This window comes from Electrophorus electricus, chromosome 2 (assembly GCF_013358815.1).
Source record: "Electrophorus electricus isolate fEleEle1 chromosome 2, fEleEle1.pri, whole genome shotgun sequence".
NCBI classification, from domain to species: Eukaryota; Metazoa; Chordata; class Actinopteri; order Gymnotiformes; family Gymnotidae; genus Electrophorus; species Electrophorus electricus.
In genome coordinates, this window is record NC_049536.1 from 25806884 (window position 1) to 25834827 (window position 27944).

The window sequence follows — 27944 nt, forward strand, 5'->3', positions numbered from 1 at the left end:
CGCTGATCTGGAGTTTCATGTCACTTTTTATTAAGGTGAAGAAAATGACCTTTGCAAATAACTAAGACGAGAGTGACTGACCTTTGTTCTAATAGTGCGACATTTTCTCGGGAATAGGAATGAACATCTCAAACCAGCAGTCTAAGGTCAAATAATTATGCATTCAGTGCTGGCCTGTAAACCTCCTGGATTACGACCCACACCATATGAATTTAAATGTGTAATCTGCCATTTCTCAATATCTTACAATATACAATACACACTAACACACACAACAACACAAACACACACACAGACACACACACACACACACACACACACAAACCCTTATTGAGAACACCTCAAGTTCGTTCTTCGAAATCAAATTCACATTAAGCCTATAGTATTAGTTAACAGACAGCTAAGCTTATATAAGTGAATTTTAAACGAGTGAGTTTTAAAACTACACCAAACAAAAATAGCCTACACTTCTATTTCCCGGAAAGTAAAAAAAAAACAGGAGTCAAACTAGGCAAGGCTATTGTTTGGCTACACAGCAAAAACTGCAGCGCTACATGAACGCCAGAGGTACTTCTATACATGCACGGTACCCGAGATGCATGCACTGAAGGGTTTTGCAGTGCACAAGAGTCATAAAAGGTTGCAACCACACCTATCAGTCACTTTCACTGAAATGGAGAGATGAATAAACACAATACTGAATATTTCAACTGTAATGCTGAAGGTTTTTTTAGTGAAAGTATTAACATTAATCATGAAAACACAATCACTTTTCACTGAAAGAAACACAATCAGTCCTCCAGGTGGCGACATCGGACTGTCTCAGTAAAGGTCTACACTTACGTCCGATGGCCATGAACGCAGCGTTAACCTAGTTTTTACTGCGTCTAGCAAATATTTGTGCAAAAATGAATTGTGCGTGCTACACTCGCGAAGAGCACACGCGGATGCGGTTCCGTTGAACATACGGCAAATGTCTTCGACCGAAGGGGCACCATACAGATTGCAACGGGCTGTAATGCGGGTGAGAGCTCTCACAAAATGTATTCACTGGAACGAAACGGAAACGTTATCACCTAAGGGATGCTTGGATGGCAGCATACCGACGTGAACTTTGGACACTGATCGCACTCAGCTCACCACCTCCGTTTGACTGGAAGCGATTTCAAATCAAACCTGATTTCATACAGTAACTTTCTTAATATCTTTGGACTCTGTCTGGGGAACTAAACGAGACGGGATAAAAAGATCCAGATAGTGGTATTTATTCAATTAGTTGTTTTTACTGTAATACGTATCAGCCTTTAATACGCTTACTGATAAGGCGAGGAGGTTGTTCTACTTACATACCACATACTCTCACTTATGTAAAGAGGTATGTACTCTCTAGGTTGTGTCATTTCAAAGATTTACAGCAGCCTAAATAACATTTCTTCTGGTCTAATACAGCTTTATTCATAGGAGAAAATGCTAATATTTGGCCTGATCACGGCACGAAAATGTGTATATCCTGTAGCATTCCATATTTCGGAATATTCGGGTTTTGCTCTGACCTTGAAGCTCTTATCACACGTGCTCAGGTCCGCGCAGTTTGTCAATGATCGCCAGACCAAATAGCAATTCATTCTGACACACGTTAAAAAAGTTATTATATTAATTGGCAAAACGACTATTAATTCATGTGGAAAGGGAGTGTGTATTCTACAAATCGGATAATCTTTAGCTATTCGCACCTGTTAAAAATGTGCAGCGCTGCGCGGAATGTGACGTAAATAAGCCGCCGTTTGGATCTGCATTGCTCGGTAAATCCATACAACGTTCAGAGCGCTCTAGGTTAGACGCTTGGAGCCGCTTGCCGCTGTATGTCAACCGATGAAAATGGACACACATGTCCGCTGGAATTTAGACATGTAAACAGCCATAGCATTTGGAATTTCAGTCACCTGTTCACGGAGTTTCAGAATTAGTTGTTTATGAAACAAGCTCTGTGCTGCGGCTGTACTTATAGAAAGATTGTGTTTGCATTATAGAAATGTGTAGTTGTGTACATTCAGTAGGAACATAATGTTCCGTGCCAGTTCTAGATAGTTTGTTGGCACTTGTTACATAACATCCAGGTGTAGTTTGAGAGAGGACTGACTATTAAACGAAGACCTAAACCATTTAAGTCCATCAGAAACTAATGGCATGCGACAGTCTTTATAATCAGCACTGGTTTGAGTACAGCATGAAGTGATGCACTTTATCTCATTGGAGAAGTCAGCTCATACTTTCAGTAGAATATAGAATATGTAGTCATACATCTTATATTTCTAACAGGATTATACATCTATATTGGACAGAACGAGTACTTACTCTTATCTTGTATTTTGCGAATGTTGTGCTCTGATTAATTGTAACACTGCATTCACTACAGACAGGACGGAGTAATATTTGTAACAACTGGACCTCAAATAGCACCACTGCATTTTTCTTTTAAATCATGCAGAGATCTCTTAAAGAAATCACTGAAACTCTCCTCCTCTGGCAGGGACAGCAGAAGACATCTGTGAGTGAACAGTGCTTCTTGGGTCCTCGTCCGGACCCTTTCCACACCATCTGGGTGAACGTCTGCGTGTGAGACACGACACGTGGCTGCACTTCACGACGTGGCCCTCTTCCCACCGGCAGGCAAAAGACTACAACTCCCATCTCTTGGCCACCCCTCCTCCCACCTGTGCCCTCAAGTCAATGCTACATCATTTATATCATGGGATGCATCAAGTCAAGGTACAGCGATGCAGTCCAGAGCTCCAGCTCTGTGGAGAAGGTGGACGGCAAGCCGGGGAGAGAGCGAGGCGAGAAGGCGGTTCTGGTCTACGCCGAGACGGGCTCGGTGGAAGTCTCCTCGCGGGTCAGCCCCGTGCTGCTGGACTACGCCCAGCGGCTGTCAGAAGAAATCGTGGCTCGGGCCGTGCAGCAGTGGGTGGAGGTGGACAGTCGCTACAGTGACATCCCCTACATTGAGTGCGATGTGCCGTAAAGTCCCGGCACGGGGGCGGATCGGCCGCCTTGGGCCCCTTCCATGCATGGCTTTCCCAGCCTCAAGGAGAGACACTAGGCCTGCTGGATGGGGGCTGCTGGAGGTGTAAACATAGCGCAACATGTGACTGCAGGAAAAAATGTGGTTTGGACACCTTTTTGTAAACAAGTACTTCATACATCTGTCTGTGCAAATTGCACTGTGGAGATAGACTGGCTTGGTCAGCTTTCAGTAAAGCAGAAAATGAACTGAATCAGTATGTGACCAAAAAAAAAAGAAAAAAAAAAAGGAAAACAAACAAAACAAATTGAGATCAAAGCACCAGTATGCCTCTGTGCGTCCTCCCTTTTGTTTTCAGTATGACGTCATATCCAGAGGAAACGTCCAGAGGCCAAAATTTGACTGCTCTCATGGACACTAGACGCAGGCCTTATTTAGGCTCTTTGATCAGAGTAGACATGTGCGCACACACACATATGCATACGCACGCACGCAAGCTTGCACACACGCGCATTGCAGCGGTGTTAGGGAGCATTAGCACTGGAGCTGTGGGTTTGTAGTAATTGAGCAAGGAGGTTTGCTAACGATGCTGCTGTAATCACATGACATCACATTTCCAAGCATGAGCTTTGTTCCACAGGCACCACATGAGTGCTGGGATTTGGAATCAAATCCCTGACTAAAGTCCCTTAAGAAAGGACTACACTGCCACTCGTGTGCAGAGGAACTCCAGAGTCAGAAAAGCCATTAGATACAGAATCCGCCCTGCGCCACTATGAGGTAATAATCTCATAAAACAGTATTGAATCAGCAGCTTAAGTCAACCTCCTGATTTGGTGTTTTGCAGTGAGCCTTGAGCTGAGCTTTTCATCAGTGGGGGAACCTCTTCTGCTGCAGTTCCAATATGCAAGTCTCAGAGGCCATTAACATGTTAACAGGAACTTATGCCACCTTACAATGGTACTTGCTGCATAGACTGCCAGGTATATAGACTGCCAGGTATATACCAGGAGACTAGCTGAAATGCCTAGAAACGGGACCATAAGAAGCCAGTGCCCTTAACGAATGGTAATACAAGCACAGGTGTCTTTCTAGTGTTTGTTTTTTAGATGACACTTGCAGGTATCTTTATAGACTTTCCAATAAATAAAGAAACATACCACAGTGATGTAAAGTTACCAATATCCCTTTAAAGTCAAATGATGTCTACTTGAACCACAAGTGTTTTAAATCAATGATGGTTTGGGCTTTGCGCTGGATTTTCTGTAGAATCAACTGTATATTTAAATATTTATGCAGGGTCACATCTACTTATTGTAATAATAACAAAGTTAGCCTGTTTGCGACTGCAGTAATAATGTTAAAATGCCAGTTCGAAGCCTTTGAACACAAGACCAGACTGACTGCATTCATTCCACATGTCAAGGACGCTCCCAGTCAAAGCGGTGCTTAGCAGCACAGAGGCTAGCTGAGCAGCAGGGCTCCAACTCCAAGCAGCGGAGTCACACGGGTTCACCCAGAGCCCCCTTAATCCGCAAAGCTTTTCTCTTCCTGTGCAGCACTTTCACTCCATCAGCAGCTGCAACATTAACCTCTACTAACGCGGAGGAAAGAACGGTTATCAGACTGGTTCAGTTATGGGAGTTTGCCGCTGTGGAAGGACTGTTTTGTTGCGATGCAGGTCATGCTGGTTAGTTCCTATGCTTTTCATACACATTAACAGATATGCTGGTAGAGGACTGCACGCGCATATCATTGCCCAATTCTACTGGCATCTGCGCTCTGCAGGGAACTCTGCGTATCGGTGCCGTCCCAGTGCCCTGACGGACTGGGACCCATCGCAGTGCTGAGGCGAGTACGTGTGTTAGAAGCCAAACTGTCTGCTTCTGTCAGGAAGATGTTACTGCAGTTTACACTACCAAATACAGCGTTGGAACTACAGATAGCGGAGGCTCCGCCCTGTAAAGAACGCAAAAAGAAAAACAACAATGTGATGCTAATAAATGAAACCCATGCCTTCTGCAAGACTGTCTTGGTTTCATCACTTGTTTTGTTGATTCCTGCCAACAGACCTAAGGTGATTCAGCTGTGCTATAAACAGCAGCAGCAACCACAAAACCCCACCTAAACCTGACCATTTTACAGGGCCAGGAAGGAAGGGAGGGAGACTCTTCTAGAACTTAAGAGAAACAGGCAGTTAAAAATTCCAGGCACGGACCTGATATAGTATGCTGGTGGTTGTTTGGTCCCACCCTGGGTTTCTTGCATTAGCTGGAGAGCAGGCCACTGTCATTTGATTAACAACTCATTTGGCAGAAGTCTAACTGACTGTAGATCAATTCATTAGTACGTTTTCTGGAGGCAAAAAAATTACAAAACAAGCTGGAAAAGGTGTATTACATGTGTAATATGTGTAATGTGTGATATCACATGAAATGCCTAAAATCTTCCATTAAAACTAAAAACCCATTTATCTAAACAAAACCAAATCATTAAAACATTAACCATTTGTATTTATTTAGGGAACGGGTGACAATTATGACAAAGCATTTTTTGAGTGTTGTCATCATACCTGGCAGTTTGTTAATAAGGTATACATAATGCAGGAGGCTTCTCAATAATATTCTAATAATAGTAATAAATTAAGTTTTTATAGTGCCTTTCACAAACCCAAGGACGCTTTACATTTAGGAGGAAAAAAACGTGGAAGAACAACAAGCACTAAAGGGACCGTGGCAGGGGTCCAGCATTTGGGACCAGCCGCACTGACAGCTCTGCCTCCCACAGCCGTGAGTCGAGTTTGTGGGACAGCTAATCAAGCTGGGGGTCTGAGGATTCAGCATCATGATGAGATGCTGAGATGCTTATATACCACTGTGGAAATAAACATTAAGCATAACAGCAGGTTGGGGTTCATTTGTTTTGACGAATATGAAACTGCTAAGTGGTGTTGTTTTGTTTTTGTGCCAGAAATAAAAATGACTTGGTTGGTGGAGAATGGCCATGATTCACAATGCTTAATTACCAACCTCTGCCTGGCTACGAGACCGTAGTACAAAATGAACACAAAGCTTTTGTTTTCCCGCTATGAGGAGCATCTCAGCCCGCCCAGTCTGTATGAACTATCCAGAAGAGAGAGGAAAAGGGCAGTGCTGAATTGCCACAGCACTCTACAGAAATCAGCACTGTCTGATTCTTTCAATGGAATCAGCAAGGCTGTCCAGAGTCTCAGAGGAGAGCTTGGGTTACTCCACTTGTGTGCCTAATGTTTATTGCTTATATCAGCTTCTTCTATTCTGCAAAGGGGAAAAAAAAAATTTCTTCAATTTCTTGATGTTACAGAGGATCTTGGGGGCTCTCTTTAAATCTCTGGTGCTGTGTTCAGAGTTTGAGATCTTTGTCTCCCAGCGAGCTGAAGCTTTCGTCCATGTACTGTTCTGTCACCTCGGCGAGATTTGAGGGTTTCCACTTAGGACTCTGGTCCTTATCAATCAACACTACAAGGAGATCAAAGCAGGGAGGCACTTACTGACGATTTGCTTCAGGATGGAGTCATAAAATAAAAAAATATGGAACAATCTGTGCTCAAGTTTCTGAATTTGAGTCACTCTAGGAAAAAAAAACAAGCATTTTACCTGCTCTCACCCCCTCATAGAAGTCATGGCCTCTCTACAAAACAAACAAAGCCACATGACACAAATGCTTTCCTTAATCAAATAACAGTTGGAATTGAGAACATAGAGCTTCAAGCTCATCTAACAGGTTAACTGGTTGACTAAAAACTCCAGCCCAAGAGAGACAGAACAGCAGAGTTCAGCTTAGGCTGAGGAAGAGGGCGGTCTCGTACCATGCAGGCCTGGCTCAGCCTGTACTCCATCATCAACACCTCCTGCAGGTTAAGACTGGCTCCCAGCTGAAGCTGTCTGAAGGTCAGCTTCAGCGAGGTCGGGGACATCTTCGACAAAATCTGCAGCATGCCAAAACATCAAAATGAATGTCTTAGAGGAGCAGTGCCAGCAACAAACTGAAGCCTCTTTAGCAATTTGGCTAGCATGTTCAACAGTTGTAATCTGAGCTGGGCAGAGTCCACCGATATTACTCACTGGAATTGTTTTCTTTGTCTACAGTGAGCTTGTGGTTTTCAACAAACGTAGCGAAATCCACATGTGGAATGTAAACCAGCAATCATTAGCCTTGCTTATTGACTCAGTGAAATCAAGCTCAAGATCTCCTGACGCATGTTAATTGAAGGAAGACGATGTAACTGTAGCTAAAATTGCATGAACCATAGTGAGAACGCTGCCCAACAAGAGGTACATGGTCCAGTCATGCACTGGGGGCTGCGTACATCCATAGTAGCACGCCGTCTCTGAAGGGTCACTGTGCAGCACGACCCTGCGTGCACACGCAGCTACACAAGGGTCACTGTGCAGCACGACCCTGCGTGCACACGCAGCTACACAAGGGTCACTGTGCAGCACGACCCTGCGTGCACACGCAGCTACACAAGGGTCACTGTGCAGCACGACCCTGCGTGCACACGCAGCTACAGAAGGGTCACTGTGCAGCACGACCCTGCGTGCACACGCAGCTACAGAAGGGTCACTGTGCAGCACGACCCTGCGTGCACACGCAGCTACAGAAGGGTCACTGTGCAGCACGACCCTGCGTGCACACGCAGCTACAGAAGGGTCACTGTGCAGCACGACCCTGCGTGCACACGCAGCTACAGAAGGGTCACTGTGCAGCACGACCCTGCGTGCACACGCAGCTACAGAAGGGTCACTGTGCAGCACGACCCTGCGTGCACACGCAGCTACAGAAGGGTCACTGTGCAGCACGACCCTGCGTGCACACGCAGCTACAGAAGGGTCACTGTGCAGCACGACCCTGCGTGCACACGCAGCTACAGAAGGGTCACTGTGCAGCACGACCCTGCGTGCACACGCAGCTACAGAAGGGTCACTGTGCAGCACGACCCTGCGTGCACACGCAGCTACAGAAGGGTCACTGTGCAGCACGACCCTGCGTGCACACGCAGCTACAGAAGGGTCACTGTGCAGCACGACCCTGCGTGCACACGCAGCTACAGAAGGGTCACTGTGCAGCACGACCCTGCGTGCACACGCAGCTACAGAAGGGTCACTGTGCAGCACGACCCTGCATGTACACGCAGCTACAAAAGGGTCACTGTGCAGCACGACCCTGCGTGCACAGGCAGCTACAGAAGGGTTACTGTGGTGCACGACCCTGCGTGCACACGCAGCTACAGAAGGGTCACTGTGCAGCACGACCCTGCGTGCACACGCAGCTACAGAAGGGTCACTGTGCAGCACGACCCTGCGTGCACACGCAGCTACAGAAGGGTCACTGTGCAGCACGACCCTGCATGTACACGCAGCTACAAAAGGGTCACTGTGCAGCACGACCCTGCGTGCACAGGCAGCTACAGAAGGGTTACTGTGGTGCACGACCCTGCGTGCACACGCAGCTACAGAAGGCTTTGAGCTGAACAAGCCACTGAGGTGCTTTGGTTCCGATACAGAGCGATCATCACTATGATCATCGTGTTTTCCTCTATGTACTTGTGGGAGAAAGATGACATTTCCGAACGAGGAAAGGGCAAAAGCCCAAGTCCATTACAGGCTCATGGGCTGCCATCACACCCATAATGAGACAGACAAAGACGTCCCAGCGAGACACACTCTTCACGAGCAAAGACACTCTGCGGTCGATGAATGATCTAGACCTACACTCAAATCAGATTTATCTTCGCTTAATCAAATTCCCCAGGGCTGGACATGCTACTGGTATTTACTGAAATGACTGTGTCGGTGGATGAATGTCGCCCCAAACTGGAACTGAAGAGATCTGGCTTGTTGCAACTGCTTGTAATCTGAACAAGGCCTAAGTGAAACACCACTAAAAGCCATTTGCCAGAAGATCTGCAAATAACCAGTCAAAAAAAGTTCCTGAAATATTAGAGAAACATTTGAAAATCTTACAGTTTGTTTGACTGTGACTAATAGAAAATTCATAATTCATTTAACACACAAATACATTGAATTGTGGGATGTGCCGTTTGTACCGGTCGGGTTAAGGTGTGAGGAAGGAGAGACCTTAAGCCTACCTCTGCCTGCTTCTGTGCAAAAGCAGAGCCATCCTTCTGCAGGTTCTCCAGGATCCGCTCCACACTGCGAGCGTCAAAGAGCCTGCATGAGGGACAGAAAGAAACAAAAAACCAAACACACGCATGTGCACGCACACACACACATGCATATGTTCACGCACACGTTCACGCACACACACGCATACGCGCACACGCGATCAACAAGCTGGCTGTGAAACAGGGAGGCAGAACAATCATCCATGAATGCTGCAGTTGTAAGAGCGTAGTTTACCCTCTGCTCACTGATAGAATCCGTCATGGCACTTGCACAGCACAGCGAGTCCATGATGCATCATTTGTATCCAACACAGCAGGGGTTGGAGTGAGACAGGTGAATGTGGGTTACGTTTGCTCTTTGATCATTTGTTCTGCTAGATGCTCCAGTCCCCTGGGACCTGGAGCCTGAGCCAAGGTGTTTTTCTTCTCCCCGTTTTATGACTGAAATACTTCCTATGAAGTGTGTTAGTTTAAATGTCTCACTTTACGAATCAGGCCACTAAGAATCGCGATGAGAGTGCATTTACGCGTGCAGGTATGTGTGTATGGGTGTGTGTAGTAACTGTGTAGGCACTGTGCACTGGATCAGGTTTAGAACGTGAAGACGACTTGTCGTCAAGCTGGTGCTGCCCATTCTTCAGGTGGTCAACACTCGGGAAGGCCGCAGATGTTTGACCACACACTGTCATGTAAAGCTAAGCTACACAGCTCACACCAGAGAGGACTGCTCCTCACTAGGTACCGAGCCACTCGCAGTGAGCCAAGCGGTATTAGTCAGTGTAGAAATTCAGCGCAGAACCAAAGCGGCTCTCCCGCATGGGTGAAAACCTGAGTTTGCATTACACAGCAGCGAATGCCACCTCTCCAAGCTTCCATTTGCCAAGGTGGATTATTTTACATTGCCTAAAGGTGCTCTTTGGTTTCACTCTATTTTTGTGCAGCAACACAAGATGAAAAGGGAGTGAATCTAAAGGGAGGGCAGGACTGTTCAGGCTGGAAGAGGAGGTTTAACTTTACCTGTCGATGGCTTGTACGTGCTCCTGCAAAACAAACGGCTTTTCTGCATCCAGGGTGCTCTGGGGACACAATGGCATCATTTAAAGTCAAGCTCGCTCACACTCACACACTCCAGCAACCACAACTTTGCCCAGCAATCCATGCACTGGACACATGTACATGTTTGTGTTTTTTTCTGTCCATTACATCCTTTGGGGCACTTCCATTCTTCTTGAGAGAGAGAGGGAGAGCGACTGACAGACCACACCCTCCCCAATCCGTGGGTCAACGCTGTCAGTGTGCTTCATTTTCATACTAATTGAGACCAATACCATGAAAAGCATGAATAAGACTGCTGATCAAGAATCAGGTTTTGCATTTTTACACCGCAAACTTTAGAGATTCAGCATCGCCTCTGTGCAGGTATTGGAAAACACACCTTTGGCTTGTAACCAAAAAGTGTGAAACAGCAGGGCGGTAAAGAGAGTGCATCCTAGTGTAGACTCAGGACAGAGACTGGCTGTTTGAAATATAGTAAAACTGTGCCATATTATTACATTTACAGCATTTAGCAGACTTATAATTTAACGGGGCTCAGAACTGATAAGGAGCTCATTTAAGCTTGTACAAACCAACTCCCTGCACACAGATTTCTAGACAGCCACGTGACATGGAAGCCATTCTGAGACAGCACCCCACTTGATCAGGCACTACCGTTCCACAACAAGAACCCAGATTTATGGTACTAACCACAAACTCACCATAAAGTGGGCCCATGGTGCAACACGCCACATACAACAGAGAACAGACACCCCACACAAAAACACCTACTGTAGACATCTACACATGAAAAAAATCTATGTCAGTACAAGAGATCCCACAAAAAGGAGCTCAATGAAGCCACGTTGAATGCAGCGCTGTACAGAGAAACGTTCTCACCACGGACGGCCCTGACCCAACACGTGAGCGTAAACGTGAAGGTGGTGGAAAGTGCCATCTACCTGCTCCTGGTAGGAGTTCAGGACATCAGCCACGTCTCTGACAGAAGGAGACGTCAGATCCTCCAGGTCCTTCTCGAGGGCAACAACCTGCAGGCAGAGAACAGTTCAGCACTGCCTGGACACAAAGGCAATGGCATTTAGTTTTTGTAACTACGCACTGCAGTGCTATCAGAGGAGCTCACATGTGCAAAGGAGATAGATAGATAGATAGAGATAGATAGATAGATAGATAGATAGATAGATAGATATAAATAGACTGATAGATACTTGGACAGACAGTCACATAGATAGATAGATAGATAGATAGATAGATAGATAGATAGATAGATAGATAGATAGATAGATAGATAGATAGATAGATAGATAGATAGATAGATAGATAGATAGATAGATAGATAGATAGATAGATAGATAGATAGATAGATAGAAATAGACAGACAGATAGATAAGTTAGTTGAACTTTTCCTTAATGTTCTGCTGTGAACGCAACTACACTGTTTAATCTTTCCCCTGATGTAATATGAAGGACAAAAACCCCTCTCCTCTCCTCTCCTCGCTGGTATTTTTATCTCTGTGTCCCCCTCCTGCTAGCTCCTGCTGGCTGTCCTTGGGTCATGGAGAGCTGGGGGCGTTGTTCTGCGATGCCCAATCTCTCTCCCTGGCAGTGCCAAGGCTTCAGCAATGCCACTGCCACACAGGGCACATGGTTTGGCACCAGCGTCCAGCTTCCTGCCGTTGTCCTGCCACACCCTGCTGCCTGGCTAAAATGCTGACTCGGTGGCCCCACCCATATCGTTCTCTCATCTGCCCAGCAGGAAGTAATTAAAAGCCAAAAATGGATGGCATGGTACCTTGGAAAAGACAGTCTAACCACTTCAGAAAAAGTTTAGCTGGAGTGCATGGTGATGGCTAGGATGCATTCTATGGGCAAATGACAAAGCACTTTTATAAGTTGCTCTGGATAAGAGTGTCTGCTAAATGCCACATATGTAAATGTAAAAATGTCCAGTTTGCAGTGCACGATCAAACAGTACCTTGTCCAACTGCACAAAGTGTGTGGCCACGCCCACCCTCTGCACATCCCGCCCCTTCAGCCGGAAGCCCGTCAGGGCCAGGAAGAGCCCCATCTTTCCCCGGAGTCGGGGGAGGAAGAAGCCCCCGCCAACATCAGGGAACAGCCCTGCAACACACAGCCAGAGGGGTGGTCAAGGTCACTACAGAGACCAAGCCATCTACACTCAGATTTGCAGTCTGAAGCTACATCAGTTTGATGCTATGTCTGTTCCACGAATTGACCATTTCTATTAATAATAACATTTATCCAGTGTATTACACACTGCAGCCTGTGGCAGCCCTCATGCGCTGGATGTTTATGTTTGCAGTAAACAGAACGCAAGATCTGCGTCGTTCACCATGCCTGGCCCGGTGCCAGACAGCCCACGCTTAGGCAGCCCTCAAAAATCCCCTCCAACACTTAAATTAAGACTCATTTCCTCTCCAGAGTGACATTTGCTTTTGTTGGGAAGTGCACAAATCGATACGATTCAACAATCCACCACCATTTAGTTGTAAGGGCAGCAATTGAAATGGAGCATTTGAAATCATTCTAAATATAAGGATGGTTCCTAAAAGTCTGGACCTGGGGTTTGTTGGAGTACTCCGTACGTCTTGGAAGTCTTGTTCCACATGCAGGACAATTACACAGCTTCCCAGTGCATTCAAAAACAGAGAGGGCTCTATTAAATGGTACAATGGTACGCGACAAGTGTGTGACCTCATGCCTGCTGTTCTTTTTAGGCTTCCGTGGATGACAGAACAGCGTTCGTTCTCTTTCACAGCGCAGAAGCCAAGGCAGATGCGCGTTAGTGTCAGGCTGCCTGCCCCAATTCTGGATACTATGAATGCAATATCATAAATGCAGATTAAATGTGTCATTAGGTGATATGTTTTTGTACTGCATGCTGCACAGTTTAAGGACACAAACACTCTTTAAGCCTAGCTGGAGCGTTATGGATTAAGGGTGGGGGGTGGAGCTTGTGTCGCCCTCAGAAACCCAGATGGACGGACCACGGTCAGAGCATTTCCATTCAGCAGAGACTCTGGGTTGACGGGACGGCCACTGGAGACACTGCTGTTGCCGTTTCTGTTCTGGAGGTCCTCACTCGGAGGCAAAAGTCCAAGGCAGGTCATCAAACTGCAGCATTAGCTATTCTTTTACAACAATCTGAAGAAGTACAGACATCACTGGTGAGGTCAGGCTGAGCTGGCCAACGAATCCCTTCCAAGCTGACAGGGGTATACCCAACTGTCCCAAACACAGTACAAGGAGAGAATATCCAGTGGTCTGGGAAACATAAACGAGTGTGTCTGAGAGAACAGCGAGCACCTAGGTAGAACCATCGAGCTGAGCGAGAGTGTAAGAGTAACTCTGCTCTCAGAATCTGACCGAATCATTACATCATGTTGAGCCAGAGTCATGTATGACATGACATGCCACCTTATGACATCTACTTAGATGTCCTTCATCACACTACATAAGAGACCTGATACACTCCAGAGCTAAGAGTAACACCCCCCTAGTGATGGCATTAAACTAATCACTATCCCCCTATGCGGTGTGGTGGTGAGATTCAGGTCAGAGATATCAGGGCCCAAGCACACAGATCTGCCCCATCTCAGACCTCTACCTCCTGCATCCTCAGTCCTGTTGTCTTCACCAGCACATGTCCAGATAGGTCCAAGCAGACTAATAAAACCTGAGCTTCCTCATGTTCTGAATGAAGAGCCTCGAGGGGCCGTGTGCAGAGCAGGGCCACCAAGCCTGACCACAAAGCGGATTATTGCTACCAGCAGACCTCAGACACAACCTCCTAATGGTGTCAAGAGGTTACTGCCCTTGAGAGCAAGCCCCACATGCACATGCACACACAAAGACACTCACATGCACACACACGCACAGCATGTTGAGCAGGAGTTGGGCTTTGTGCTACTCTGTGCTCTCCTCGGGGAGCTCTCTCCCACTTCCTAATTGGAAGGACACTCACTCTTCAGCTTGGGGAAGAGCACTGCAGGGCCTTATATTATGATGTTCAAATATAATGTGACCGTAGCTTTGTGGGGGGTGGAGGTGTGGAGCAAAGCTGGGTGAAGCATAGCACATTCATCATACTGAATGTGATTTCCAACACATCAAGGTTACAAATATATTAGTGTGTATTAGTGTGTGTGTGTGTGTGTGTGTGTGTGTGTGTGTGTGTGTGTGTGTGTGTGTGTGTGTGCGTGTGTGCATGTGCATGCGCACGCGCGCGTGCGTGAGACACAGAGAGAAATATTTGAATGAGCCTTACAGGGAGTGGTGAGAAACTGTATAAAATGGGTTAAAATTTTGGTCAATTTAGTTGTTTTTTTTTCCACAAAATAAAGGAGCAAGCAAAATTATATGACTTTCAATAAGAGGTCAATTACACCTAAATTTTAGATGAAAATGGCCCCACTGGGATTATATTACAACCTCCAGAGTTTTGCTGTGATACTGGGACTACTCTTCTGCCTGCCCACCACAACCGTTTGGGAGGCTCCAGGGTTTATGAATAATACAGTAGGGCAGCTACAGCTCTCCGAGTGGCTCCAACAATCATGAGGTGCTTATAGAACACCTTTAAAAGCCACTGTCCTCTCTGCACTGAGCAAGAGGACACAGAGTAGCCTACAGACAGGGCAGCTCCACAGACACGGTGGTTCGTTTGCACTTCAGTCAAACATGGTCACAATAAGCAAACAGTAAGTGATGCAATTCGCCATCGTTCAAATTAGTGTTAGTCAATAACCGGTGACATTCTGCTACAGTGCCCTCTTACGGCTGCGAGCACTCGACGACAGCGTCGCCACTCAGAAGTGTCATGCACACACATTCTGGATGGACAAAAGAAGATGTCTCCGAGACAAATGTTTGGCTTGACCAGCTCTCGTGCTGCAAACATGAACGGCACGTCAAAGCTCTGAAATGCTTGCTCTGAAAGGCTCACTGCTAATTTTTTAAATTTGTGAATGAATTTAAAAATGTTAACTTCATTAAGTCATAAAAGTCAATAAACACATTACATTATAAATGTGAAAATACATTATTCATTCACAAATCATTTAATTAGACCTCTACAACATTAATAGGAATGCTGAAAAAAAAAGCAATTACGATCATTTGTTTTGGCATAACTAATCTCTGCAGCAGAGCACTAGTGCCTAATTTGGCACTGGAAAGGCCTGTCTGAAAAACATCATCATGCTCAAATGAGCTGCACCTGACTGCTGTTCAACTTTAACATTTTGATGAATAAATCGAGACATTTTGGTAATTTTGGTCATCAAAATGTTTGGATACATTTTAGTTGAAGTGACAGTTCTTTAAGAATGTACATTTAGATGGCCTTTGGTTCCATTCTTATTTAAGTGTTGAGTAATGACACATGAAGTTTCAGTTTCAGAAGTAGGGAAACTTCTGACCCAACCGCTCAGCGCCAGGCAACTTGGAGAGTGTATTCACCACGTACGTGTTCCACGTAACTGACACCAGCTGATGTGTTGCAAAATATAAGCATACGTTGGGGGTGGGTGGGGTGGGTGTTGTGTGGCAGCTGTGCAAGGGAATTGGCTGCAAGCCCGTGCTGAAAGGGCCTCCGCCTCCCATGACTTTGGACGGGGGATTCATTTGTGACATACACAGCGCGCACATTCCTTCCGCAGGCCGGAGGAGCTGGAAGGAGGACGGAGTTGCCCTGTGCCGCTTTTAGCGCGCTGCGCTTCCAAAGCCACAGAGAGCAGGCGCCCCTCCACAACAGGCGTGGCCCCTGGGTGCACAAATCGACTATGAGACAAAACAGTGCCACCAGGGGCAGCATGGGGTGTTGGAGGGAGTGGTCTGCATGAGGAATGACCATGCTGAATGAGAGTGAAAACATGGCAACCCAAAGCTGCATTAAAACCATTAGTGACACTAATTGTTCATCTTTACTCAAGGCTGGAAGCCCCCGTCAGGCTCGGTAATTACAGAATAAGCCGAGCTGATTCTAACGTTACCTGAGATTAATACAATCAGTACGTTAATGAGCAGTGACATAAATTATTGTTTTTACTCCAGCACACTGGACTTAAATGAAACAGTGACTATGTAAAGTATAGAATGTCAAATTTGAGGGTTCTTACCTACACACTAGCTGAGCCATATAGGAATTGCATTTATATACATAGAAATCCCCATTTCAGAGGACCATGCATATTGGACCAACTAATAATAAACTTCCAGTTATGATTTATACATTAGGAAATCTATTGAAATCAATGACTGAAGTGTGGTGCATAGATATCACCAGCTTCTGGGTAACTTTAATGGTCTACCGACGCTGCCATTTGGGGTTTTGCCCCCTGCGTTGTGTTCAGCAAGTGTAAGGCAGGCTTACGTCTCGTTCTTTAGCAGTACGTCACACCACTGCACTGTTGCGAGGTAAGAGTCAGGGGCATGTGGCTGATCAGAGTAGTTAAGATGCTTCTCTGAGCTGTAGGATTCCTGCCATGGTTAATGGTAGTGACATCATCACCTTTACACTTTAGTGAGTCAGTTCCACTAGCAGCCACACACGCCTGTGTGATGATATTCCATCACGAGCACTTTCTTTCTACAGATTTTCCTCATTCCATTTCTCTGGTACAGCACTGGGTTAATCTCTTATAGTCTTAATATTTTGTCCCCGAACTCTAATAGCCAGCTTCCCAGACCCAGATAAAGCCGAGAGAATTCCCAATAGTGATTCCCCACTGGCCCTGCCATTTAGTCCGAGACTAGTCTTAATCCATGTCTGAAAAGATTTAGTTCAAGACTAGTCTTAATCCATGTCCCCACATGTTTAGCCTGTTATTCTGATGTGCTATTATGGCTTAGTTTATTGGCACTGACCTCATGTTCTTATTTTAAAAGACAACAGAAGAAACAGCAGGAGACAAAGCACCAAGTAAATAAAGGCTAAGATAAGAAGAGCCATGACAGGCATAAACATAGAACAAAAATTCTATTCCATTTGAATTCGAATAGACAAAATTGTTATTTCTGTGTATTTAAAACAAAATGATGCCAACAAGATTAAGGTGGATATGGGGACGAGCCTTTGCCTGTCTGTATTAATGTGCCAAGTATAGGACACTGCTTTTCCCTGGTCAGGGTTCTGTGTCCTCGCTCCCCTGCTGCCCACAGAGGCTGCTGCATGGCCTATTGTATCTTTAAAAGCCCACAGAACTGTGGGAGATGCAGACCTGTTCAGCAGAAACAACGGCAGGTTGGTGCTGATGTCAGCACGAAGACACCTGCTGCTGTCCAAGTGTGCAGAAACTCCCGCAACTGCGGCACTGCCACTGCAATTATTAAAACGAGTGTACGTGCAGAGCCCACAGAAGTCGCTACTGCTGATCTACTGCTTCTAATCAAAATCATCTGAAGTGAAGTGCCTGCAGCTGAGCTGTGCTCTTGGCTGGATGGTTTATAATGTGTGGACACTGTCTGGATTAATGCATTATTATTATATTGAGGACTCGTTAGAACGTGTACGTGTAGGCAACTGCAGCTCTTACCGATGGCAGTCTCTGGCATGGCAAACACGGTCTTCTCTGTGGCCACACGAAACTGCCCGTGGACTGAGAGGCCAACCCCCTGGAGAAGGAGAAAGAGAGGGAGAACAAGAGAGAGAGAAGGAAGAGAGAGAGTGAGAGTCAATAAAAGGGGCTCATGTTGAAGCAGCATATGGGCACAGTGAGCGGCAGGTCCTCCACAGCGGGCCGCCACACAAGCAGGCAATTAAGAATAATTTGAGGGTGTTTAGAAGAAAGAGTTTGAGGTTAACGAATAAGAAGCCCCCTTGAAGAGATGCACGGAGTAAGACTAGTTTGCCTCACTGAAGAAACATCGCATCTCCAGCAACACTGTTTCCATAGCAACATCCTGGGACACAAGGCTCAACGAAGCCGTCATAAGGACGGCTTGGCCTCAGCTGGAGAACATGATAGGGCAAGTGATGGTGGACTACAGTGATGTGGAGACGGTCTCTTCTTCCTGTGTGCCTGCCCCCTGACCATGTTCCAGCTGGTTGTGTGGGGTAACATGCAAGCACAGTGTTGCAAGGACAGAGCTGGCAAAGAACACGCCCCATTTTACACGCACCATGACAAGGTCAAGGTGTCTTGTCAGCGAACTCCTAGAGATCCACCTGACAACAATAAATAAACTTAACCAAAACGGAAATGACACGTCGGCGAATGAAGGGCTGGAGAAGATCAGGATTTATGAGCACTTTCCAAGGTATGAACAGATTTGTGGAGTGTAGAAGATGCCACACACCCATCGACAAATCAGTTCCCCTGTGACACAATTACGACAGCATCTGTGCCACCACAACTGTGTGGAATGACAAGACTGTTACAGTCAAGCTCTTAGCTTTGGCTTTTGTGCCTCCATGCAAGAATGAGTCATGTTTGATCGTTCCATTAGCAACCACCCCCAGGTAGCAGCACGCAGGAGGTCTCCTCATTAAAGCAGGGGACAAGTCCACTCCTCTGGCAGCGCAGGGGAGAGTTAAGACATCAGTCCACTCCCCAGTCCCGCGTGCTGCCACAAGCCTGAGCAGGCAGGCGCATGAACGACACTGCAGCTCTAAAAGCCCTCTCTACCTCATTTTAACTCTTGTCTATAAAAAAGACTAATTTAAAAAACCCTCAGATGAAACTGAAAGAAATATTGCAGAAAAGAAAAATACAGTGTGGGCCTCAAAGGAGGGAGAGAAATATCCCTGACATTCCTCAAGCAAAACCTCATTCCCGTTATGGGTGAGCTGGCTTAACTGAGCTGTTATGTCTGCACATGGAGGAGAATATTACCAGAGTCCATGCAGAATAACAGCAGCCCTGAGCATGATAAATGACCACAGGGATAGCAACTATTGAGAACCCGGGACCAATCACACACAACCACACTTAGAGGCAACCAATGAAAACCAATGAAATGAGTTCAGTGTGGTGCATAACCTTTATGGAAGTAGAGGGCAAAACTGCTGTAAAGGGTGCAAGACCGCTAGGTTCCCCTTCCAAATCCATTAAGGACTCAATCACGCACTGAAATGAACTATGTAGTGGGGTCACACTGAATGGTTCCTCTACTGGACTGGTCTGCAACCATGCTCCAGAAGATCTACCACATTGCAGGGTTCAGTTCCGTCCACAGTACACCACACCTGGTCCATCTACTGTCTTCATTTCAAGATCAGGTGCTTTGGAACTTAAAACCTGCAGAAAGGTACATCTCCAGAAGGAGGGTTGGTGATCACTCCTACTGCATACCAAGATGCAGGTAGTATGTCTTCTGAAAAGTTGGTTTAGAAGAGCCTCCTTTTGACTGTCAAGTTTAACGTCAGCGCAAACGCATGGGCAAAACCCTGTGCAGCTAAATTTCTTAGGTGAAAAAGGTCTCCAGTGCTGTACAGTAGATGTGCAACTGCACAATGCTCCAGCAACTGCAACAGGACTAATAAACTAATAAAAAAAGCAGGCACATTCTGACAAGTTCTTGAGTTCCCACAGGTACAAAGGGACAGAGCATTCTAAATTTCTTTCACCATGCAGCTCTCTCTTGTTGTGAGAAATGACGATGCACCCTGCCAACACATTTTGAACATCTGACGCTCTTATTAATTCTCAGAGATCTCTGGCACCAGCTCCAGAGCAAGCTCAGCATGCATGGCCAGACCCAACGCAGCATAATGGAAAATACCACCCAGCGAGAGGCAGACTCTTATCGGGGTATCCGATGTGGAAAGTACATTCTCTTAAAAATATGTTAAGAGCAGATACATCTGATAGCTATTATTTCTAGCCTGTGCATTCCAAAAGGACTTCATCGTGAAGAGGAAATTTCTGTAAAAAATTTAAGGATTTAACATTCCACAGAGCTCCATCAAAGGAAGTAAAGCAAGCAGAATTCAACAGGTGTGTGAGAGAACCAAAGAGCTCTACCAGGAATCATCATCATCATCATCATCCTTCCCAAAGATTACAGCTATAGTTACAGCTATAGGATTTGAGCTTTGCAAAGGAAAAGCATCACTCATTACTGAACCAACAAAAATAAAAATAAGTATAATAAATAATAAGTAACAATCCGAGTGGCACAGAATCAGAGCTAAACTTCCATCTTACCAAGCAATGTCAAGACATGCCTCACTGTATTTTACCATGACCTGGATTTCAGCAAAACCTAGTGTTAATCCCCGTGAGCTTTCCAATTACATGCCAATTTCAAACCTGTACTTCATTTCCAAAGTACTAGAAAAAGCATTTGTCACAATTATGTACCTTTTTGCTAACAAATTGCTGTCTGTATTTAGACCATATCACAGCACTGAAGCTGTGCTAACTATGGAAGTTAATGATCTTTTAATATCCTGATAAAGGATACATATCTTTTCTTATACTTTCAGACATTAGTGCCATGTTAAACATCATCGGCCACATCTTACTGGATAGGCTGAAAGCATTATAGGACAAGCTGGTTCAAATCTGACAGATCATTATCAGCTTGATGATGTACATAATGAATGGTCTGAGCTCTCAAAAGTAAAATATGATCTCCCAGTACTGGGTCCCATATTATTCTCATTACATAGGCTCTGTTAGGCACAATTATTCATAAGAATACTGTTCTCTTCCATTGTTACACTGAAGTTACATACATCATCTTACTCTGATGTTGCCTATACACAATAAAATCGAGGACTGGATGTAGGAAATTAAAACTGGATATCAACCAACCTTCTCCTTCTGAATTCCCATAAGACCAAGGCGCTACTGCTTGGACACAAATCTGCAATAAGCAATTTATTTAATACTCTGTTAAATCTTGATGGCGTTTCAATAACACCCAAAACTGTTGTAAAAAAACTTACTCTTGACTGATCTTTCATTTGTCACTCACATATATAACGCTAATGTTACTAAAACTGTTTATTTTCCATTTATGTAATATTGCTAAATTGAGACATATACTTTCATCAGATACAGAGAAATTGGTCCATGCTTTTATATAATCAAGATTGGATTATTGTAATTGTCTTCTAATTGGGTACTCTTGTAAGTCACTAAATAAACTCCAACTCATGCAGAATGCAGCAACTAGAAAATTGTAGGATTAGTAAGACTATAGACAGGCGTACAGCCTATAAAACCCCCTACTTATGGAACAGTTTAAATTTGAAATAAGCATTCTATACCTTTAACCTGGGAAATTGACACACTCCCAGTTTTTAAATCTAGGCTAAATATTTGTTTATGTATTCAAGCTTTTAGTCAGCCTGCTGTATATCAAGGTGCAGAGTCTGGGAGCCCTGGGGTAGATGTTTCTGGTAATCTGAGATGTTGACGCCCTCAGGACTGTGGTCACCCTCTGGGTCTCCCTTTTTGTTATGCTGCTACAGATAAACCTGCCAGAGCTAATCACTGGAACGTCTACTTTATATGGACTGTTCATGTGGTGTTCATCTTTACAGATCTAACCTACATCTTTCTGATTTATTTGCATGCTGCTGCAGAGACCAACAATGGACTAGACCTACTCATCAGCATCAAAGCAGCTAAGATGTCTTGGTCCTGCCTGCAGATGAACTGATGTTACCAGTAGATAATCTGATGCCGTCATGTCAGAAACACCCCACCACTCTAGTAAATAACTGGAGTAACTGAGAGTCCTACAGCTACACTGAAGTGGCTATTTGAACAACAAATGGACTGGTTTGTAGCTAGGCTGCCCAATAGAGGGTGGGCTCCCTCTTGAGCCTTGGTCCTCCTAAAGTTTCTTCCTTAATTCCGCCCAGTGAGTTTTACCTTGCTACTGTCGTCTTTGGCTCTCTCATTAGGCATATAGACACATAACATTTGTACAGCTGCTGTGACAACGGGTGTCGTAAAAAGCGCTATATAAATAAAATCGACTTTGATGGTATGAGACAAACCACCACTTTGCTGAATGGTTAGCTCTTGGCTGGAAACAGCTCCTGGCCACCATATCATGCTGACCCTGCTTTTCTCCTCTTTCGGCTGCTATGTGACTTTGAAATGGCAGCACTGTTAAGCTGCCACTACGTAACCATCCTGAAGCAGCTGCTGAAAGCAGCAGATAACAGCACCGTGTATGTGCATCATTTCAAATTCCTGCAACTTTACACCATCTCTCCTGTGGTTTTGTTCACTAATTACAACTCACCATACGTGCTTCACAAGACACTTATACTGAGCCTGCAAGCATGCAGCATGTGCCGAAAGCCATAAGATACGTCAGACAAAGATTAATATTAAGCTACATAAGATAAGTGAACTCAGTCATATACTACTCAAATACTTAGATAAACACACTAAAATGTATCCAAAAAGAGACAACGTGGGTAGAACTCAACATGAGCCTTAGCCCTATCCCTCAAGGGCATAAGCCTCATTTCCTTACTGCACATCATGTCAGTACCACAGACACAAACACATACAGTCTTACACGCTTAGAAATATATAAGTATTCCATCAAAAGTGCCAGTACCTGCAATGAAAAATCTTAGTTCCTAAAGGGAGAAAAGCTTTGAACATCACATCTGCTCCTCCTCAATATTTATTTTAGCCATCAAAGCATCTTGCTGAAATGATCGATGTGATCAAAGCTCCAGCTCCCCCAGAGAACCACAGTGCACCTCTAACAAGACACTCCATCATTTCGCTCTTGTATGATGGGGTATGGGTCTTAAAAGGTGGTTCAAATCTCTGCCCATCACTCTTTTGGCCCATCAAGTGCCCAAATTCTGTGGTTTTTTCCTCCTCTCTCAGGCCAGAAGACCGTCTTAGCAATGCGGGAAATATGCAGAGGTGATCTGGCCAGGGAGGAGGTCGTGGGCAAGGTGTCTGAGGAGGTCATAGCCCCCTTTTTCACAGACGAGCAGGAAGGATCAAAAGCCTCCGAGATACCCTTGCTGATGCTCCAACAGGCCGCTGTCTGGTCTGGTGCCTTTGCTGATATTTCTGATGTTCTTGATATTCTTCCATGAGTCAAACTTAGAACAGACCACTAAGGAAAGTCATGCTGCCTTTAAGATTTAGTGTACATCAAATTAATTCATACCATTTACATTTTTAATGCAATAAAACCCACCAAAAAAAACCTTTACTGATATCCCCCAAAGAGCTTTTTTAAATGAAGTACCTAAAACAATACCTTAAAACAGTGTAACCAAGGTACTGTACATGGGGACTGAATGTGTATGTTGTAGAAGGGATGTGTATACAAGTGGTTGTAAAAGCATCAGTGCACACACAGTCTGGAGCTTTAACTCTCTGCAGAAGCCATGGCTGAAGAGCCCAACACCCCTTCATCATCATCATCATGCTTACACTGTTCCTCTTCCTGGCTTTTTAGCAAAGATGATTTTTGCAGACCATAAAAACCATTAGTGTGTCCAAACCTGCATGTACTACCCAAACATTAGAGGGCACTGTTACCTAAACTTCTGTCAGTTAACCTTCCCCCCCCTTAAAACCCCACACCTACACCAACCTCTGAGGGGGAGCATGAGCATTAAGTGCCACGCCTGCTTCCCTGCATCTGCTCTCAGCTCCCATCCAGCCCTGTCAGCTGAGAGGAGGCGAGTCGGACACCGGCCCGATCCAGACTATCCTTATGCAAGTCTGGCCAGCCAAGAAGAGCAGAGTCTGATGCCTAGTCCAAACTAACCCAAGAACTGCAACACAGCCCAGTTCTGCCAGCTCCCAAGGAGGACTCAGTGCATCAGTCCAATGAAAGTACAGCATAACAGCACATCTCTGCTGTCATTCCAGCATCACCCCACTCATCAGATAACACAGGCTGTAAAAAACACAGTTAGCGTTGCCAGGGGAAGGACCATCTCTCCTTATGGGGATGGAATGTAATTTGTTCAAATTCTACACAAATCTGAGAAGCTGGAAGGTGTAGGGAGGGGGAAAAAAAACCAAAAAAAAAAAAACCAGGCAGCAACATGTCCTTCTGATGTCATTCTGTAAACTGACCAATCAGAGGAAACAGAACATCTAATTCATAACAATTTTTTTTTGAATGAAAAAGCTCCCTGATGCCCCCTACTGGAATACCTACATGGTCTAGGCCTGAAATCCAAGAGGTTAAAAAAGGTCTGCAAAATCCTAGAGGTTAAACAGGGTTTGTAAAATCCAAGTGATTAAAGAGGGTTTGTAAAACTTGGCACATAATGAAAACCACAAGCAGCGTAAAACATGGAAGATAAAATAATTAAATATGTAGCTTCTGTAACCCACAGCATGTAAATGTACAGCTTGTATCTAGAGATAAATCCCAGGTTAAAAGTATAGAATGCTTATTTCAAATTTAAACAGGTTTAAACCGGATAAGAGGACAGGTTGCTAACCAAGATGTTAATACTTTTCAAATAAGATAAACAATATTTCTGATGAATCAGAAGTGATATACACAGTTAATGTCCAAGTGAGTTTACATTACAGGACAAAGAAAGACATTCATATAAGATGTTGGACCATTCTCTTTAATTTCTGACCATTTTTACATAAAGGGATTAGAAGTCTAAAACAATCCAGGCTCTAATCCTGCTTTATGCCAACCTGGAATGTTAAACTGTGCACCGAGTGCCATCTGAAGGCAGAAAAGTGGTATAACATAAAAATGATATTTATATACATTCACAATAGCATATAGAAGACTACTATGCCCAAAAAAGCAGGGTAGTTTAGACTCATATTTGAGTCTAAAAGATGTGTTATGTTGTTTGCTATTCCTTAAGATGGTGTTCACTTTTGTTGGGGAAAGGAGCAAGCAACCCCTTGCCATGAATATCAAGCAACATAGCAGTTTGTTCATAAACAGTCACATGACCACAGGTTCTAATTTGTTTTCCTCAAAACATAACACACACACACACACAACCCAGTAGGAACTTGGACCCCTTTAGTTGTTGCACACTTGCAGTGATTTTCAAAACTTAAATCGTTTCTTCTTTATTATTATGGTTGACTAAGTATCCATTTATGGGTAAAAATGGCAGTTCTGTGCATTCAAAATCAAATCCATAACACAAAGTGTGCACCATGGAACATGGAACTAATGGAATATAAATGTGTGTATTACATCAAACAATGTGGGGCATGAGATTACATGAGAAACCATAGATACCAAACATAATCCAACTTTATCAAAATGTAATATATATACTTACACCTCCCATAGTAATGCCATCAATAAGGGCCACATACGGTTTCTTATAAGTTCCTAAAATTGAAAACATGGATTAAACTAGGATCCATAATGGTGCTTTAATGGGTGCCATGCATATATGCTGACCAAATATGCTGAGAAGAAAACAGAAAGCAGTACTGGTAAAACTATGACTTATTAAGTAAATGTAAAAAGATAAGTCATTCACAATTTCTGATCATTTTCAATTCTAGCTTCGGCCGATGACAGTACAAACAGCTGCGAATGTGAAGCTTCCAAATATTGCAGCCCTCAGGTAAGGTTAAACAAGCCGTTTCCATGGAATCATGCAGCACATTTTCAAGGGTCACTAAACATATTTTTGGGTGAACAGCAAAATGAGATAAACACATTCATATTCTTATACCCTCATTATTGTTGTTTTTGGAAAGTAGCAACAATTTTTACTGCATGATTGCCCAGCTACTGACAGTTTTAAAATTGGTTATATTTACAGTTCTGTGTATTTGGTTATTGTAAGCTTAATGTATTTTTTGGTATCTCTCATTTGCACCCATATGCTAAAAATGCAAGCTCCGCCCCGATGAGGACCACAACTTCAGAAGCCTGCACAACTTGCGGCCAACATATTTATGTGCTAGAACATACCTATGGTGTTGTTCAGAATATACTCCTCACGGAAGAAGTCTTGAGCTAAGGGGCCACCTGCTTTCCCAGCATCTGTGACAGCTGGAAACAACCCCATTACACACATTCAGTGAAAGCAGCAACACACGTAACCAAATATAAATCTGAACTGCTCATATGCATCACAAAATAAAGGAAGCAGGATTTAATAAATAAAAACAAAAAACAACAACAACAACAAAAGCATACATCATATGGGTTTCATAAAGTCCCCAACAGAATGACTTATAAACGTAGGCCTTTTAATTTATATTCATCATTACATATCAAAAATGAAACTGACATATCTTAGTTGCCCCACAATATCCGAGGCCCTAAGTGAATCTTCAATATTTCTAAGCATCTGTATTCAATTTTACCTGTAAAAGAAATCTGAATTGAAACTTCATCATTGTTACAGACTTACCTCTTATATCTCCTCCAGCACAGAAAGCTTTTCCTCCCACACCTTTTATAATTACAATATCCGTCTCTGAATCCTCCTCCCACTTCTACACACAAACAGACAGACAACAAAAAGATAAATTACTTATTTTCTTAATAATCCAGAATTAAATGGATTTAAACAATTAATTAAATATGAAAAAGAAAACCCCTTTTTTTTCAGTCTTTGAAGCATAGACAAACTACTTTTGTAGTAGTTTGTTTACTAAAACAATGCGGTACAAGCTATGTTTATCCACTCATGGTCGAATGACCCAGAAAGAAAGAACAAAGAAGGCAGGGAAGATAATGGATCAAGTTTTGGAATACTGAGGAATGATAACTTGTGGCAAACATACATCATCTGCTTCAACCTGTATTATTATTGTGTTTGTGGGCCCTTATGGTTGCTAAATAACTGCACTATTTTGACTTCATGACTAAAAACAAAAACATTCAAACAGTTTCATTGCAAGTGCACATAAAATAGAAGAAGATTACAGAAGTAGACGTGTTAATTCACCTTAAGCTGAGGGTAAATGTGTCGAATCATGTTAAGGTTCAGCGCGTTAAGGGCTTTGGGTCTGTTCAGTGTGATCACACCTGCGTTCCCCACTCTCTCCAACAGAACCTCAGAACTTGCCTTACTGGACATCTGACCAAGAGTACATAATACACAGTGAGATTCAAGACATACAGGTTAAATCACCATTCACTCACCAAACCTCATTTGCCTTAACTGGAAACTTGAATTAGCTAGCTATAATGCTGTTGTGGGCTTACCATGTGTCCTTGTATTCTTTGCACTCTGTAGACGGATCTCTGTCTAAATGGGGTAAGAGGAATGCACGTTATTTTATCCTAGCACGCCCGGAAAATTTAGACGCAAAACATGCAACCGGCCAAAAAGGAAGCACGTTTAAGCAGACTCGGAGTAAAGGTTTTCTTTCCTCATCTTTATCTAGCTGGCTGTGTTCTGAATGTAAGATTACATTCATCCAGACCACGTCGCCTGTTTCCCTCTTAGTCTGTAATCGAATGCGTAGCAGAAAACAAATCCGGCAAATAGGAAAATGTCGTCTCAAGGTAACTTACCTTAATGCGGATTTTAAAACGGTTAAATACATTGCTAATTGTAGCTACAGACTGATTTGCTTCAGTTACCTCCGTTTCGTCCGAGCAGCTAATAAGTGTCTATTGGGTTTCCATATTAACGACGTAAAGGTAAAGGCACCATAGAAGACAGCAAACGAAAAAAGAGTCCGTGGTGAGAACAGTGCCCTCTGTAGGTGATTAACTAATTACATGATTTTCGCTCACATCAAATGGTTTTAACAAAAGCATAGG

General features: G+C 44.1%; 2 protein-coding genes across 4 annotated transcripts; one reads left to right on the top strand and one right to left on the bottom strand.

The window, feature by feature from the left end:
• The first annotated feature begins 812 nt into the window (after nt 1–812).
• LOC113581355 (small membrane A-kinase anchor protein) lies at nt 813–6392 on the top strand. Of its 3 annotated transcripts, none has more exons than XR_004775726.1 (2): nt 813–1375; nt 2531–2749. XR_004775726.1 is itself a non-coding variant. In XM_027016447.2 (2 exons), exon 2 carries the CDS (start codon nt 2750–2752, stop codon nt 3020–3022), a length of 273 nt encoding a protein of 90 aa, XP_026872248.2. In that variant the 5' UTR covers nt 813–1024; nt 2531–2749; the 3' UTR covers nt 3023–6392. The 3 variants fall into 3 exon arrangements, 1 of the variants encoding a protein (XP_026872248.2); XR_004775727.1 differs by having other exon boundaries at nt 813–1260; XM_027016447.2 differs by having other exon boundaries at nt 813–1024; nt 2531–6392.
• hibch (3-hydroxyisobutyryl-CoA hydrolase) lies at nt 5515–27848 on the bottom strand. The gene is made up of 14 exons (XM_027016445.2): nt 27693–27848; nt 27381–27423; nt 27121–27252; nt 26581–26665; nt 26136–26216; nt 25489–25541; nt 17801–17879; nt 12220–12365; nt 11186–11272; nt 10206–10264; nt 9153–9234; nt 6870–6989; nt 6658–6691; nt 5515–6519 (listed from the first exon to the last, which is right to left on the bottom strand). The coding sequence occupies exons 1-14, from the start codon at nt 27722–27724 to the stop codon at nt 6404–6406; spliced, it is 1149 nt and encodes a 382-aa protein (XP_026872246.2). The 5' UTR covers nt 27725–27848; the 3' UTR covers nt 5515–6403.
• Between the last annotated feature and the right edge of the window lie 96 nt (nt 27849–27944).